The sequence below is a fragment of the Eleginops maclovinus genome, chromosome 11 (assembly GCF_036324505.1).
Source record: "Eleginops maclovinus isolate JMC-PN-2008 ecotype Puerto Natales chromosome 11, JC_Emac_rtc_rv5, whole genome shotgun sequence".
Taxonomy (NCBI): Eukaryota; Metazoa; Chordata; class Actinopteri; order Perciformes; family Eleginopidae; genus Eleginops; species Eleginops maclovinus.
The window spans coordinates 9,770,362-9,787,246 of NC_086359.1; the positions used below are offsets into that span (position 1 = coordinate 9,770,362).

The 16,885-nt window shown below is 42.8% G+C and overlaps 3 protein-coding genes across 3 annotated transcripts; 2 read left to right on the top strand and 1 right to left on the bottom strand.

The window, feature by feature from the left end:
• Window positions 1-1,096: 1,096 nt before the first annotated feature.
• lrp10 (low density lipoprotein receptor-related protein 10) lies at window positions 1,097-9,427 on the top strand. The gene is made up of 10 exons (XM_063895184.1): window positions 1,097-1,171; window positions 2,402-2,561; window positions 2,730-2,762; window positions 3,139-3,283; window positions 3,542-3,735; window positions 3,864-4,435; window positions 4,903-5,339; window positions 6,226-6,420; window positions 6,620-6,749; window positions 7,552-9,427. Exons 2-10 carry the CDS (start codon window positions 2,513-2,515, stop codon window positions 8,185-8,187), a joined length of 2,391 nt encoding a protein of 796 aa, XP_063751254.1. The 5' UTR covers window positions 1,097-1,171; window positions 2,402-2,512; the 3' UTR covers window positions 8,188-9,427.
• Window positions 9,428-9,468: 41 nt separating this feature from the next.
• LOC134872074 (ciliated left-right organizer metallopeptidase) lies at window positions 9,469-15,010 on the top strand. Its single transcript, XM_063895186.1, has 15 exons — window positions 9,469-9,677; window positions 10,525-10,909; window positions 10,997-11,090; window positions 11,310-11,361; window positions 11,443-11,592; window positions 11,850-11,975; window positions 12,045-12,129; window positions 12,934-13,079; window positions 13,159-13,342; window positions 13,482-13,548; window positions 13,643-13,742; window positions 13,931-14,029; window positions 14,111-14,248; window positions 14,451-14,560; window positions 14,646-15,010. The coding sequence occupies exons 2-15, from the start codon at window positions 10,540-10,542 to the stop codon at window positions 14,842-14,844; spliced, it is 1,920 nt and encodes a 639-aa protein (XP_063751256.1). The 5' UTR covers window positions 9,469-9,677; window positions 10,525-10,539; the 3' UTR covers window positions 14,845-15,010.
• Window positions 14,903-16,859, bottom strand: LOC134872073 (potential E3 ubiquitin-protein ligase ariadne-2-like). The gene is given in 5 exon segments (XM_063895185.1): window positions 14,903-15,822; window positions 15,899-16,054; window positions 16,152-16,199; window positions 16,201-16,253; window positions 16,333-16,859. Coding segments are annotated over 5 exon segments (1,047 nt in total). The 5' UTR covers window positions 16,601-16,859; the 3' UTR covers window positions 14,903-15,300.
• Between the last annotated feature and the right edge of the window lie 26 nt (window positions 16,860-16,885).

Below are 16,885 nucleotides of genomic sequence, written 5' to 3' on the forward strand. Positions count from 1 at the left end.
GCATATTTTACATATTTTATATGATTTGGAAATAAATAACTTGACTTATTGACTCGAATTTAGTTTAACATGTTCATGATATTCCTTTGATACCCACATTTGAAAAAACTCCTTATCTGATGTCATTCCCTTCAATGTCTATGCCATTTATTGACTCTATAGATGCGTTTAATAAACAATACCACCATTTAATTAAAGTCTGAAGCTTATTAAAGCAATCTAAAGGCTATACTTGCATGCTTCAGTATATGATATCACAATACCAACAACAACAACAACTTTTAAATGTAAACTGCACGAGTGTTTCTGTGTTTTAAACTGCAGTATTGTTGCTTTAACCTCCCCTTTATTAAAAACATTGCTTACTTGGATGTCTGAGCTTCACTTTGCAGACACATATTTGTGCAGAATTTCACACCACAACTTGGTTTTCACATTATTATATTGAAGGAGGAACATTTCTCCATGCTCATCTTAAATCTGAGAGCAAGACGTGTAATTACAAGAATATTTTGTAACTTGACAACGAATTTGGAAGCCAGACGTGGTCAAATATGCAACTTGTGCAACGAGTGTGATGTGGAAACTTCAAACCTCCAGTGCTCATACTCTAAGAATGGAAAATATTTGTACAATTATATCTGGATTTTTCATTAAAAGAAGGTGGGGTAGGTTTATATTCAAATTGGAATTTAAATTGAGGTATTTGAACATTGTTTTGATGGAAAACCAAATATATACATACATGCATACATACGATATAGTAATTATAATGTCATAATATCCACGTTTTATGTGGCCTCAATAAGACACATTCAAATCCATCATGCTGATATGGAAAAAAAGTGTTCAATCTTTAATTTTGGAGGTCCTTAACACATTTTTGTAAATTAAAGCTGACGTTGTATATTCCTACAAACCGACACTGACACCTTGTGTTGAGAAAGTCCCATTTCAGCTCCTTTTAGACATTATCCGACCTTTATGGATGTAAAAAATACAATTGTACAGTATTGTGAGTCACGCTTACATTCAGTGTAAAACCAAACATAAAGGAAAACGTATTTGTTTATGAATGTAAATAAAAACATGTAAGCCACGCCCATCCCGTCACGAGCTAAAACATACGGAAGTAGCTCAGAACTTGTCAACAAGAAGGCCGACTGACATGGTAACGTACACGGTTCCTATTCTTTTTTTTTTAGCATTTTGTCGGGTGTTTCCCTTTCTGTCCTACATGTTGTGAAGTTTTTGGGTATATAAACTCTTTGTGTCGGACTAGGAAACATTTTGTCGTTGTGTCGCCGCCTAGAAAAAGCCTTTAAACGAAGACAGAAAGTGAGGATTTTAGCTTTAGCAGTTAGCTCGGCAGGAAGCTAGCTTTTAAAGCTCTTGTGACTGAGGACGCCTCCTCCTCCTTCAAAGCGAAACTATGTGTTAATCTTATATAAGGACATTATCTAAACCTGCCAGCGAACTAAACTAGTCAATCCAACCCATCCAGTGTTCCTAATGGTTTTACTTTATTCTTACTCTTGGAAATAACGTGACTTGGAAACTATTTGTGTGGCGAGGATTTGGTCTCGGAAATGCTAGGCGTGATTGTTGGGAGGATTATGGGACGGAAGTATGTTTGTGTGTGTGTGTGTGTGTGTGTGTGTGTGTGTGTCTGTGTGTCTGTGTGTCTGTGTCGGTATGTGTGTGTGTGAGTGTGTGTGTGTGTGTGTGTGTGTGTGTGTGTGTGTGTGTGTGTGAGTAAACACAGTGTTCAGGATAAAAATAACTCTTCAGATGCCCCACTAACCATATCCTTGTATTGTTTTCCTGCACGGAAATATTATAGTGATGGGTTTATTCTAAATAATACTTTATAGTGATCACTTTTTGAGGGCCCTGGAGTTTATACCTCAGTTTCAAACAATTCACTTTATACCTTTCATTCAATCGGACAAATATGCCATTCAAATGTTCAGGCCCAATAAACAAGGAAGTGAATAAAATGAATACGCAGTGGAGTGAGTGTGTTTGGGTAAGATAAGAAACACTGAAGTGGTTCATTTAAAATGGTATCATTCTCACACTGATGTTTTGCGAATAAAATAACAGTTATTTCATGTGTTTTGTAATCTGTTTATCTTATTACAAAATAATAATCCCTTTGACAAGTTCCCACAGTTCAAATGCATTTTCAAATCGCTTGTTTTGTCTGATAATTGGTTCAGAACCCACATAATTTAGTGTAAACTCATTAAAAACACCAAGCAAATGATCATATTTGTCTTGGTACAACATAACAGTTTTCACGGCTTAGCTGGATGGTTGGTTGCCAGAGAGAAAGAGTGATAACATTAGGAGTGCTAAAAGGTCAGCTCTCAACCATTCTCTTCTTTCACTTTCACAGATGAAGTTTTCCTGAACACACCTCCCCAAAATGGTTCTTCTATGATGTTTTTTTTGTTTTACTTTTAAGTCCTTAGCTTTTATATCATTTTAGAGGAGAAGCATTACCACCATGACCGTCGCTTACAGCTTCTGTGCGCTCTTAGTTTTCACCCTAACAGGTAAGTGAGTACACACTTGTAATAATGTTTTACTGTGCATCTGTCTAAGGTGCCTGCTTTATATGTGTATCAAGCAAAGGTCATGTTTGCACACTAATGACATACAAAATGTACAAGCTGATGAAAATACCTGCCTGACTCGTTCGGTTTTTTGCTTCTTCCCCTCAGCATGCAGCCGTTTTGGGCCTACCTTCTGCTCCGGTAAGGGAAAAATCGAGTCAGCATTTTAGTGTCTTGTTTCGTCTGTGGATGAAGGGTTTTTCAATGTCACATTCTGGTTACACACTTCTCTCCAAACAATAGATTATATTTTAGTACTTTGACTTTGTTTTTGTGCCACACTAGTTTTCCAAACACCTCTTTTCAACTGTCGTCTGATAACGTTACGCTAAATTGGTGAAATTAAAAGCAAAAATGGTCTCTTTGGCCATACATTGCACTTCAAAATGCACTATTATGCTCTTTTCCAGGTTTTTATCTTTGTGTGTTGTTCCTCTACTTCACTTTTTTTAAAGCTTCAAAAGTGAAACAATTTTGTCATCCTAAGCTTTTCTCCGTTTTGCTTAATATCCCTCAGCCAAATGTGGGCGATCCCTCAAAGTCTTGGACAGTAAAGAGGGAGATATCAGCAGTTCTGCTTACCACAGCTGGTCGTACCGCTTTGGCTCTATATATGACTGCTGGATCATCAAGGGTTCGGAAGAAAAGCCCATTGTTCTCAGGTAAAGAGGCCCTGAGGGAGTTTGAAATACCAGAAACATTATTAGCTGTGAGTCAGAGGCCAGTTGGAAGTTAATCATGTTTGGGGGTAGGATGTATTGTTATGAAAGGCCTGGCAGTGAGCAGTATGGACACAAAGGTTGAGAAACTCTTTAATTATAACAAATTACTGTTGTCAACAAAATGCTGCATCTGCTCTTTGAATCTGTATCAAACTGAGGATGCGTGGTCACTGATTTTACTCTCAAATGTCTTCTCAGCTTTTCCCAGTTTGCAACACGGTGTAGAAAGGAATGGGTGTCGATAAAGTCATCAGCTGGCGGTGAGCCAATTGTACTCTGCGGCTCCAAGGTGCCACAGCCAGTGGAGTTCCCGGGGGGAAACATTACAGTGATGCACCACTTCCTTCCGCACCTGTTCCCTGTGTCGTCTTTTCTGTTGAGCTACGCCAGAGGTACGATAGCAGTTTTTAAAAAGAAAATAAATCAGGACTGAAAACGCCTTTGCATGTGGCTGCAAATTTCAGTTCCTCTTGTGGTAATCCAATCTCAGTTCCTCTCTCTCCTGTTTCTACACCCACAGACTCTGATGAATGCCCAGTCTCTTCTTTTGAGTGCCTGGGGGGCCGCTGCATCCCTTTCTCTTGGCGCTGTAATGGCCAGGTGGAGTGTCTAGGTGAAGGTGCGGGCCAAGGCTCCGATGAACAGGGCTGCGAGTCAGAAGCGGAAACCCTTGAACCGACGAAGCCCGGCACCACACAGGCAGAAAAGGCCGAGGCGAACACAGAGAAAAATCAGGATCGGTACACCGACGGGCATTTCGTCGTAGATAAAGAGTCTGACCTGTGGGAGCGGCTGAAGGAGCGGGAGGAGGAGGAGGAGAAATCCAAAATGGATCGAGAGGAGGTTCAGAACTACAAGCAGCCCACTGTGACGCCGACTCCCATCGAATGGCCCTGTGGAGGGGTCCTCCAGACCTTCTATGGGACCTTTTCCCCTCCTACCCCCCAGGGCCCACCGCTGCTCTGCATCTGGACTCTGGACCCTCAGGACTCGAGGCCCCTGAGATTGGACCTGCAGCAGCTGGTGCTCGGACCCGGGGACAAACTCTCCGTTTCCAACAGGGAGCATGGCAAAGGAGACATTATTAAAACTGTGAGTTCCTTCAACTTGGTCTATGACATAAAATAAGTCGGTAATACCACACTAGGCAGGATATTAAAAAGTGTCTTATTTAGACTGCTAAATATCATCATGCCGAACATTAGCCACCTTTAGCTTAGCGGCGGTGACACGCAGACCGTGCTGAATTTCGTTCATAGCATTATGTTGGCTTTCTACCTCTGGCAATTGCATTCACGCTTCAACTTTAAAAAAAGAGGGTTTAATATGTGGAGATTATCCTGGTGAACAAATCATATTAGTATCATTATCGTAAATGACGACATACTTTCTGCAATATTCCAAAATCCAATGTGAAAATCCCATTGCTTTTTGTCGAAGGAGCCCATGCAATGCTTAATTCTGGGTTGACTATACGTCATCACTGCACCACGTCTACATAAAAACGGTATATAAAAGGGCTTTCGGTAGCATTACATTAACCTCCTGCGTTTTGACAGATCACCAGCGCCTCTAATTACAAATCGGTCCAAGTTGAATCCCACACCGGCCTGCTGTCGCTGACGTACGAGACTATTCTCAACTCGGAGGGGAGCGGCTTCAACGCCACGTTCCATGTCGGGACGTACTGCCCCCCCTGGGAGGGTCGGTGTGGAGGAGCGGCAGGAGGATGCTTCACCCAGGAGCAGCGCTGCGACGGGAAGTGGGACTGTGCCGAGACGGGGAAGGACGAGGAGGGTTGCAGAGGCTGCAGCCCGAACCAGTTTGCCTGCGGATTGGCCGGGCAGAGATCAGTGGCGTCCAGTCGCCTCAACGGGATACCGGTGTGCTACCCAGTGACGGAGAGATGCAACTACCAGCTGTACTGCGCTGACGGCAGCGACGAGAGGGACTGCACCGTGTGCCAGCCCGGGACCTTTCATTGTGACAGCGACAGGTTAGTGTGGGACTTTGAAAACCTGCTTATCTCCCTGGCTCACAGAGAACAGCTGTCTCGTTTTTATTGTAGTAATCTGTTGATTTATTTCCTAGATTAATGGATATCAAAATCCAACATGATGTCATTTGAATTGTGTCTGTGAAAAACCCAAGATGTTCATTTTCGTATGATATGAGAAGAGTAGAAGAGCTCTATATTTGAGTTTTTCAAACTGAATTTCTGCCTTTTTTGTTGTTGCATTTATTCATTTCTTGACCTTGGGGAAAAACAGTTGACACCTCAGCTTTAGGTTATTTATAGCTCCAGGCCTTAAAGCTACTCTGTGAGGTGTATGAACAGCCTCTCTTCAAGGTCTATTTAGAAGCCATCAGTTACCTATGTTTTGGTTTCTGTCAAATGCGTCTTCCCTGTGGTGAGGCGAGCTAAGTATCAGTGCGGGGTGTGTCTTGGTTACTGTGCAATGTGTGTGAGTCAGAGGGTGTGTGCAAAAATGTCCCTATCTAACAGATTTGTCTGAAGTATGGGCCTTAAACTTTGTATTTTGAGGCTGTCTGACAATTGTGTTGAATTCCTGACAAAGTAATGATTATTTTCTAAAAATCCAAACTATAAAACATATAAAGTCTCCAAAAATAAGCAGTGAGAATGTGCCTTATCCATTTTAAGATAAGATATACTTTATTATTCCTTGCAGAGATTTTCACACACAGCTGATGTAGCAATAAGGAAGTAGTTGTACACAATGTGCAGTAAAAAAAAAACACCACCCAGAAATAAAAAGGGAATAAATCATACCAGATAGAGCATAAAAATAAATGCAACGGTGCCTTCTAGCGTCTGGTTTGTCCATTCTCACACACACGGTCCTTTGTCCCGCCTGCAGGTGTGTGTTTGAGAGCTGGCGCTGTGACGGACAGTTGGACTGTAAGGACAAGACGGACGAGCTCAACTGCACCGTCATCCTGCCCCGCAAGGTCATCACCGCGGCAACGGTGGGCAGCCTGGTCTGTGGGCTGCTGCTGGTCATTGCCATGGGCTGCACCTGTAAACTGTACTCGCTCAGGACCAGGGAGTACAGGTGAGTTAAAGCTCTGAAACCAGAGCAGACACTTGTTCTGCAATCTCTCTATATGCATCTTTCAAGTTCTTCACATCAAGAAGAGGAAACATTTAGTCTAAATCATAGCTGAAGTGTGTGTGTGTGTGTGTGTGTGTGTGTGTGTGTGTGTGTGTGTGTGTGTGTGAATGCATCCTAATGGTCTGTCTGTGTCTGCCAGCTTGTTTGCACCAATCAGCCGCCAGGAAGCAGAGCTGATCCAGCAGCAGGCTCCGCCCTCCTACGGTCAGCTGATCGCACAGGGCATCATCCCCCCGGTGGAGGACTTCCCCACTGAAAACCCAAATGAGGTGAGAGAGAAAAGCCCCCCCGGGGGTCATCAATGTAAAAATGTTTGACTGCTACCCGATAAATAATCCATCGTCATGTCACTTGGTGCTTTTGGAGCTTCTAGAAAAACCTGTAAAGCGCAACTATTTAAGGCCTAGTTTTGTTTACATATTTTTAAGAATTGATTTCCTGATACTGAAAGCATTTGTCCTTTTTTGTGTTAAAGACAAAAGATTCACCTTTTAAGTACAACGAAATCTTACTACAGTGGGATTTAACACCTCCCACAGTGTTGTAAAGGACCATGACATAGAAGGAATTACAATTTTGAAAGAAAGGATTATGAAACTCAATGTCCTAATCTCAAAATAGAGAGCTTCCCCAATATTTTAGTCATGAGAAAAAAAGAAGCCGCTGAGTCATCCTTTAACCTTAGCGTCAGAGAGCCCTCTGTATCTGTCTTTAAAGTGCTCCTGCTTTACTACTTTATCAATCCCCAGAAGGCTCTGCACTGATGTAGGAGGAGTGTAAAGATAGGGCTCGTGCTGTTCCTATGTATGTTCACACTGAGGTGCTTTATTATTGGTTGCTGAGGACAGCTGAGGACAGAGGGATTAGGTGTTTGAAACAAAGCCTGCTCTGTTTATGGGCTGTAAATCCGTCACACTTCCACAGATTTTCACAGAAACGCTGCGACATTTAAACTTCTTAGTTTTCTGTATTACTTTGTTTGGTATTTCAAAGGAATGATCATTTCTCCGTTGAAGGACGTCAGGAAAGAGTTGTTGTTTTTTTGCTAATTGGCTCTTCTCCACTCGTCAGGCCTCGTCTCTCTCTCTGAGGGGAATCCTGCAGCTCCTCCGTCAGGACGCAGCCAACTCCCCACACCGCAGGCGCCGGCCCCGGTTCGTCCGCAGGGCCGTCCGTCGCATGAGGAGGTGGGGCTTAATCCCCCGACCTCCATCCAGGCCGAGTCAGACGACGAGCTCCGCCCAGCAGCAGTCGGACGGCGCTCCTTCCGCACAGGAACTGGCTCACTCCACCCCCACCAACTCCTCGTTGGCCGTGGAGGCGCTCAACCAGCCGGTTCCGCAGAAACTCGGATTAATTGCTCAGTCGGAGCAGCAGCAGCAGCAGCAGCAGCTGCAAGAAGCGTCGCCTCCTCTGCCTCCAGCATCGCCACCTCCACCTCCGTACGCTCCCCCGGCTCCCAGCCCGGTCACCCCCAACACACCCCCGGTCGCCGTCCCCCCGAGCAGCCCTTCTCTGGCCTCCATCTTCCACACACTGGGACTCAGCATCTCCCTCTTCAGAGCCTCGCCCTCCTCCTCCTCTGCCAACTCCATGCTCCTCTCCGCCTCCCCTTCTTTCTCCTCCTCCACTTCAGATGACGAGGTCCTTCTCATCCCGCTGACAGAAGACACCACTTCAGAGGACGACGTGCCCATGCTCACCTGAAGGACTCCTCCACCCACCTCCCCTCCTTTTTATCTCCTTTTACTCACAAACTGAAGCCCAGTCTTTCCCCGTTTGTTTGAACTGAAGCACAGGAGGGGGGGGGGACACTCAGCCGCACTGTGCAAGTCTGGTGCCTTTTAATGAAATTGCTTTGAGATGGATTTGATGACTTATGGAATCAAGTATTAGATCGTTTTATTTGACCTCCTTGAGAAACGAGGAAAAGCATGGCTGACGTGTGTCTGAGTGTGTTGGATGTGCACTTTGAAGGTGAACTTTTGCACAGAAAAAAATCTTCCCTATCAAGAATTCTGACCGTGGGATTGAATGGTTAGTTAATTTGCCTCCCAAAGTGAGACATCCCACTCGTGCTACTCTGAGGTTGCAGAAGTAACTTAAAGTTTTTAAATGACGGAGAATAATTATGTTTGTATGGCTGCAGCTGTGTGAATGCATTAGTCCTACGTTGACAGTGGAGTATGTGTTCGTAGATGTGGATTGTCTCCGCATACTTCTGCCACTTGCATCCCGTCTCCTGTTGTATATCAAAGAAAATTCCCCCCCCAAAAACGTCCCCCTATTTAAGTGCCTTTTTGACGAGTTCCCCGTATGTGATTCCTGAAATACACACCGCACACCGAAACACACGGAGGCACATGTTCTCTCACACCACAGCACGCATCGACACATCTCTGGCTTTATTATAATGTGAAGAAAAAAAATTGCATGTTGTCTGCAAGCTGGCAATAACCGTTTGGGACCCCTTATCTTAGTGAGCATTAGAGCGAGTCTACACACACCTGTGTATCCATCCCAAGTGAATGTATGTAGACGATAGCAACATGTGTCAAAAGACAATCTCTTCGGTGCCTGATTTTAGGAAGTGTGTGTGTGTGTGTTGTGTACGTGAAAAGGAGCCCTACGGATGAAAGGGGCCCTAAATTCACGTAAACTCAACCTTCATCCCTCGAGGGGAAAACCATCACATTCTGTTACATTTTCACTCAACAGATTTGTGGTGCGCCATTTGTATTATTGTACATTTTACGGTGTTTTTAGTCCCTTTTTAAGTTCTGTTCTGCTTTGTTGAATGTATCGGGGTCGATGTGGAGTATCCGGATGTTTTAAATTTGCAATGTAATGAGGTAAATGAGAGAGAAAGTGATTTTATGGTTTATTAGGGTCAACTTCACTGTATATAAGTAAAACTGTGGCTGAGATTAAACAATTTGCACTTTTAGGTGTTGGGTAAGTTCTGTTTTTGTGTGTGTGTGTGTGTGTGGAGGAGGGTAAGGTGGGTGAAAACACACCTCGGTAACGGGTGACAGTCGTTGCATTGTGCTTTGTATTCAAAAGTCCTGTTGGGATTCACAGAGAAAGCTTTCAGCGGTTGTTGGTAGAGGTAGAAGCTCAGATCATCGCAGGATTAAAGGAGAATGTCGAGTGAAGAGGTTTGTCGTTGAGGAAGGAGACTTCATGATCATAGCCAGGTAATTCTGATGAATGCTTTTTGAACTGATCGATCCTGCAGGAAGATATTGTTTAGAACTTAAATATGCTATATATTTAACAGCGTCTCCAGCAGATGTTTCATAGTGGAGCCATTTGATTTAGTTTCACCCGACAGCCCAACTGTTCCCCAACTGTTCCCAAAGAAAGAATTTGATCTGGCTTTGGAAAGGTTCCTGGAAATAAGAATCCTTCTGTGTTTTACTTTTAAAATACTCTTATATAAGCAGATATATAATTTGTGAATCCCTCAAATTACATCTAATTTTTAAAGCGCTTTAGTGGCTGTAAAAGTTGCCCATCAAGTTTTTCTTATCAGACTCAAAAAGTAACAATAATTCGATAACATGTTTAATATTTAACATTTAAAGTCGATGTTAGACAGTCCTAGGCTATTTAATAAGTTAACTTTACACCCTAACATTGTGGAACAATTTGATTTATTTGGAGGGAGCAATAAAAAGTTGCTTTATCTGTATTTAGTTCCATATTTTCTGTCGAGGTTGGTAAAAGTCACATTTGCATTCATTGGTTTAGCATTATATACAGGATATCATTTGAGTTTGGGGATGAGGATTGTAAAAACAATAATGGAGGTAAGTCTGGGTTCCTCCCTTAATGCTAATATTTGATATAAGGAAGACTAAATGCTGTTACACATAATACAATAAAGTTCTTCCAGAGAATGTTCGGATTGAAATCGGTACAGAATTGTTTGGAGCTCAAAGGATAAAGAGGCTTTGAATGAACACATGCTGCAGGTTAATAAAGCTCCACGTCCAAAATGTCTCACAACTTCTCCTCGCCCTCCCTGTGACCCTGAAATAGGTCGCCGCTGTAATTATGGTTTTACCTCCATCGCCGAGACTCTGGGTGGGGATGCTGGTGGTAATGGTGGTGTTGGTGGATCTCCCTAGAGTCGTGCAGAAGTGCATCTTTGACGTAGTTCAGGCCCAGGCCAGGGTGGTCCCAGCTGCACCCATCAGTCAAACCAATGTGCAGCTGCTAAAAAACAATCCTCCAGGACGCAGGGCCTCAGTGACCCAGAGGAGAAGCCTGAGAAACATGGCCCCGCCCACTCCTGACTCCCCACAGCCAATCAGAATCAGAACCTGGATTCCAGCAGAGAGCAACAACCTATCAGAGGCTGAGAAAGAGAGGATGGCTGCAGCGGTGGAGGAGGCTGTGAGGAAGGTGTCCTCCTTGCTGTCAGGTGACTAACAGAACACACACACACACACACACACACGTATACAAACACACACAGAAGCTAACATGTTATTATCATGATCTGTTATAGTGAGCAGGGCAGCGGGTCCTCTGCTGCTCAGCAGAGACGTCAATAAATACTGCAAGTTCCTCTGGAGGAATTCAAGTACTGCAAACTACAACAGGTGTGTTTAGCTTCAAACTAGTTTCAATAAAGATGTTGATTCATTACTAAAACCTGAAAATCACCAGCATAAGTGGAAACTGTCAAATATCACCCCCTAATTGTTTCTTGATCAATGTATCGTGTGTATTTTGTTTATTTTTGGTCACCCATCGTTCCCGCTTCACGAGTCACTATTTAATAATGCAGAGATTTTTTTAAGTTAGTCTTCTTCCTTCAGGTGCGGTCGAGCCAATAAAAACTACAGATCTGAGACCTGTCTGGATGTGACTGTGAGTGCTGAATGATTGTATAACTAGGATTGTATATTCCATGTGCCGACAGCAAATATCTCAGCCATTGTTTGCCGGCAGATCCCAAATGCTCACCTGGCTGGATGTGATATTTACCCGGAGGCTGATTCCCTTCTCAGCACTGAGCTCCGTCGTGAAGGAGCTGGACTCCCCGACACCGACTTCCTGCTGTACCTCAACGTACAGGCCACAGACAAGTGTAGAGCAGAGGTAGATCATTGATGTTAAAACATCAATATCAACGATATTTAAAGTAAACAGGTGTGCACGTGGGACCTTTCAAATGCACCATGAGCGCCAAAAACGGTTTTTCTGCCAAAGTGTTCTCCATTTATTCTAATTTTATAATATAAATGATTTTCAAGCTATTTTTATGGACTGGACACTATGAACCACTTCATAATTAAGAGTGGTGCTTCCCTTATTTCAATTGATAATCCTTTCCTCACTTCCTGTTCACCTCCCAGCCTAACGTGCTGGCCTACGCTGTCCACTGCCAGACGGACACTCATGGGCGTCCAGTGGCCGGGGTGGTGGTCCTCTGCAGAGACAGACTGACTGGAGCCGCATACAGCCACCAGGCTACTGTACAGGTACAGTCAAATATAACCAATACCTATTTCATATTGCATGATGGTGTGTTGAATTGTTCTGTTTTCCAGACTGTGATCCACGAGCTGTTCCATGCGCTTGGTTTTTCTAAAGATCTCTTCCACACCTGGACCGACTGTTCCTCCAGATCTCAAGGTTTTTATTGGCATTTAGATATTTTGATGTACATTTTTTATACATTTTGTGGTAACACAATATGACAAACTATTGTTTTATCGCCTTCTTTGTTGTGTTATTCCACATGTTGTGCAAGTTTACAACATTTTGACATCTTTGAATTCGTTTTTTTTTTTTTTTTTACTTTTCTTTTATTATACTTTGAGATCAAAAACCTAGATGAAGACATTTTTCTGGATTGTTTTCTAACTTCAACTTTTAAAAATGTCCCACTGTTTTCTCCTTATTCTAACTCCTTCTCCATGTGGCCCTAATCGTCTTATTTCATTCAGACTTTTTGTCTCCCAATCTTTTTTCCTTTTGATTTTCTTTTCACACTTCAGATTTTCTTTCCAAATTTGAATTTCTGGATTTTTTTTCTAAATGTTCAATTATTTTATTCAAAATTATCACTTTTTCCTAAACTTCAAACTTCAGATTTTTTTTCTTCCGAATTTCTTTTAAGAAAATACAAAAATGTAACTTAAAATACATAAAAAGAGCAATACATTTTAAAGTGCTTCAGTAATAATAATAATAATAATAATAATAATAATGACAAACTATTTGAAAAGTAACTTCAGATAATGATTTGAAACTTTTTTGCACAACAATTAAATAAAATCAGGTTTATTAAAGTACAAAAAACAAATGCAGAACAATCAAAACACACGATGCACAGATTAACTAAATTGAGCAAGGATGCATTTAGTCTACTCCCCATGAAACATCCTGGCATTGGTTAAAAAACGGTTCTGTTTTTTTCTTTGTTCTGTCCTGTAGGGAATGGTGGCTGTTCTCCTCGAGGCAAGGTGACTCACTCTGATGGATCGGGTCAGATGAGGATCTACACCCCCTCCGTCATCTCCGCCCTGCAGAGGCTCCTGGCGTCCACTGACCCTCAGCTAGGGGGGCCACTTGAAAACCTGGTACTGCACACTCTTAATTTACCTTTTTTTCCAGATGTATTGCATACTTAGGCTTTTCCTCTTTTTTTCTTTCCTTCAGGACGTACCTCTGGGGAAGGCGTCTTCTCACTGGGAGTCCCGGGTCCTGCAGGGCTCTGTCATGGCGGCGGTGCTGGGGGACCCCACCACCGTCCGGATTGACCCCGTCACCCTGGCTGCGTTACAGGATACAGGCTGGTACTCTGTGGACATGAGCCGGGCACAGGGTCTAGTCTGGGGAGACGGTGAGGAAGATATACTATAATAAAATGCTCAATAATGATCATAAGTGCTAGAAAAGTTACAGTAAAGGAGATCCAGAACAGCCACAGTTGCAATTTATTTAAAATATCATCATAAGATAACATGATTGTGTTTTTTTAGGAGAAGGATCCATGTTTGGTTCCCTGTCAAACTGTCAGAACAAGTCCTCGTCCTTCTTCTGCTCGGCAGGTAGATTTGTTGTTATATATGTATTTTCTACACAACAATGTATATTTAATCCAACGTTTGCAGCACTAATGTTGGCATCATTTCCTCTTTTTCAGTGGATCTGGGTGTCATTATCTTCACCTCCACAAGGGGGAGTGTCAGACTGATCAATACCTGGAGGGATGTCGAGTTTATAAACCCCTCAAGAATGGAGTAAGTTGCATATTTAAATATAAAATAATACTCACCAACAATATCATTTAGATTATCGAATAGAATACGTTTTTTAAACTCATTTTGCACTGCCAAAAGTCTTCGAATCATGCTTTTTCTTCACATACTTTCCACTTTTTATTGTTCTGTAAAGCAGAAATATGGGGGTTCTTCTCTATTTTTGACAGAGTGAATGTTGGAAAGAGGAAAGTGGCAGAGAAGAGGACTGGAGCGATGAGATGTTCGGTTTTCACAGCCGCTGCTTCTTCTCAAACCTGACCAGACAGGTGTGTAACAGCTTGCATGTGAATGCTTGTCACCTTCTCTTTTTTTCGTTCAACATTAACCAACCATTTTTTTTATTTCAGAACCAGAGTGAGGTTCCCTCGTCCGGCAGCTCTGTGGAGGGACGGTGTTACAGACACAGGTGCACTGGACCCAACAGATACCAAATCCAGGTGTCTGGCACTGAATGGGCGGACTGTCCAGCAGGGGACACCGTTAAGGTAACATGACACAACCCTGTGTGTAAATGACATGAGTGTTTCAATGCTATGTATAATACCAACCACTATTTCACCGTTTATTTGACACTGATATTCTGATGATCGTTTTTTAAATGTTGCATACATCACCGTGCAGATCCCCAGTTCTCCTTGGAGCTGTACTCACAGAATCTGTTGTGTCTTTGCTGTTTTTAATGGTCAGATAAAAGGATATCGGGGTTTAGTTCACTGTCCTGACAGGAGGTTATGTCTGTACGATGACATCACTCCTCCCTCTTATGAGTCCACTACATTTCCTGCTTCTGCCACAAGGTAAGTACGACTTTCCACGAGACAAACTGTAGAATTGAACCTGTTACTCAAACCATCTCACTCTACTTTACTGCTCTTTGGTCAGTGATCCGTATGAGGCTGTTTCGTCCGCGCAGGACTGGAGCTGGCTCCCCCCCAGACCCCCCGCAGAGCTGACTGCAGCCTCAGTGCTCGGCCTCACCGTGGCTGTGTGTGTCCTGGCTGCGGCCGTGGTGTGTTACAGGAAGTGTTGCTCCTGCAGGGTCAGGATCCACGCTGTCCCGGAGCATCACACTGATGTGTAGCAAGCACTGACTCCAAAAACTATAAATATACAGACTCTAGTTGGTCTTGTTTTTTCTCAGGTTAAATCTTTATTTTTATGTGAAAGAGAAATAATGGATTCCAACAAAAGTACATTTCTATATTATTTTTCATTGTATAGAATAAAGTCAAGTTATGAAATGTGAATGTTTATCGGCAGTTTTTTTTACCCCACAAATAAAGAAAAAAATGCTAAAATAGCATAATAAAAGGATAAGGCCAAATCATCAGCTGTATTAAAGACAGAATAATTAAATAAATGATACAATGAGTCACATAAACACAAGGCTGAGATAAAGAATAAAGGAAATACATTTTAATATGTATAAATAATACAGAGGAATGATCTTTTGTTATAGTTGACTGACGACTGTTATTTTTTTAAGTATTATAAACCAAATGAAATAGCAGTAGGCTAATAACGGTTTAACTTTTGCTTAAGTTTGCCTTTGTTTCTGAAACCACGGTGTTAAATCAGCAGGAGCTGAGTCACCGTATGTCCTCTGCCACACAGGTATGGTGGTCTGTCTCGGGGCAACACCACTCGGACAACAAGTGTAGTATGAACTTCCTTCCTGATCCATCATGCACTGTTCAGTTAGTTGCAGGCAAACAAAGCAGAACTTCACCTTACACTTCAGACATGTCAGGTATTTACAATATCTTCTGTTATGCTCCACCAGCAAACCACAGGTGGGACAGGCCCGGACGGAGGGGCAGCCAGTTACCCCACTCACGGATTCAAAGGTGATGTCTGGGCTGGTGTTCAGTATTTCCTGCTGCTTATTGGTGCAGCCTTCATTTGCACAGCGATCTCGATTCGGAGACGGACCTTTCCATTCATTCAAACACTGCCAGCAGAAGGAAAAGGCCCCTTTTTTTCCAGCTTTGCACACTACGCAGCAGACCCTCAGGTTATTGACGTCACTCCGCACCGCAAAACTCTTGCAGCCGGGACACTGTGAAGTGAGCCTTTATTTAAATGCTCTATATGTTTGCATAGCACTTCTTAACTTGCAAATGAAAGATACTTACTGATTTGACGTCCAAGAATTCTTTAGCAGCTCTACTGAACATTTTCTTATCAAAGTACTCCATTTCTTCTGGGGTCAGTAGAGCCATCTTCCACACTTCGTCATATGTCCACTCAACGTTACAGTCGGGTTGGCCACACACAAATCTGATCTCACCCTTGGGGTTTGAAAAGAAGAAGGATTACGTTTTAAGATATTTATTCTTTGCTAAATATTTGAATTTCATTATCAACTGGAATATAGAAGAATACTACCTGACTCAACAGATGTTTACACCAGTTGGTGAGAGACATGGGGGTGACCGGTATGCCCGCACGACATCTTCGCTCTGAGAGACGTGTAGTCGTTGCACTCAACTGTGAGACGCACAAAAACAAACGTTACTGAGAAGTTTGATATATCAGAAATGAAAGGTCCGGTTCTTTGCCTACTCACAATCATGGTCGTCCTCTCCATCGACAAAAATAAGTGTGGTGTCCTTTGGGTCATAACACTTCTCCTGCTCTGACGCGTTGTGGCTCTGTTTATCAGAAGTATTCCTCCGGTTTTCCTCGGCAGTGGAAGTGCTCGGTTGTGCAGAATCATTTGTGTTCTGTCCAGTTGCTAAATTGCTGCTACGTTTTCCAGAGTCGCTTTTCTTCGGATCAGGTGTGGAACGGATCTTTGTTTGGTTTTTCACTGTTCTGCTTTGCTGAGAGCCCATCTCTACTGGGTTTATTCTGGTTCCCAAATACAACAATGACTGCGCATATGTAGGGAACCGAGGGTCATTCACTCTTCATGAAGTCACATGTTTTCTAGTCGCCCACACCACGCCCTAAAACAGAATTAATAAACACTTTAGGATCCGTGTTGAAGTTTAATTTGCGTCCGGATCATTGGGTAATACATCCATACACGCCTCATTGAACATATTTAGCTGCGAAATGACAAACCATATAATACATGGACCCAGAGGAGAGTAAAATGTCATCAATGTTGGGCAACA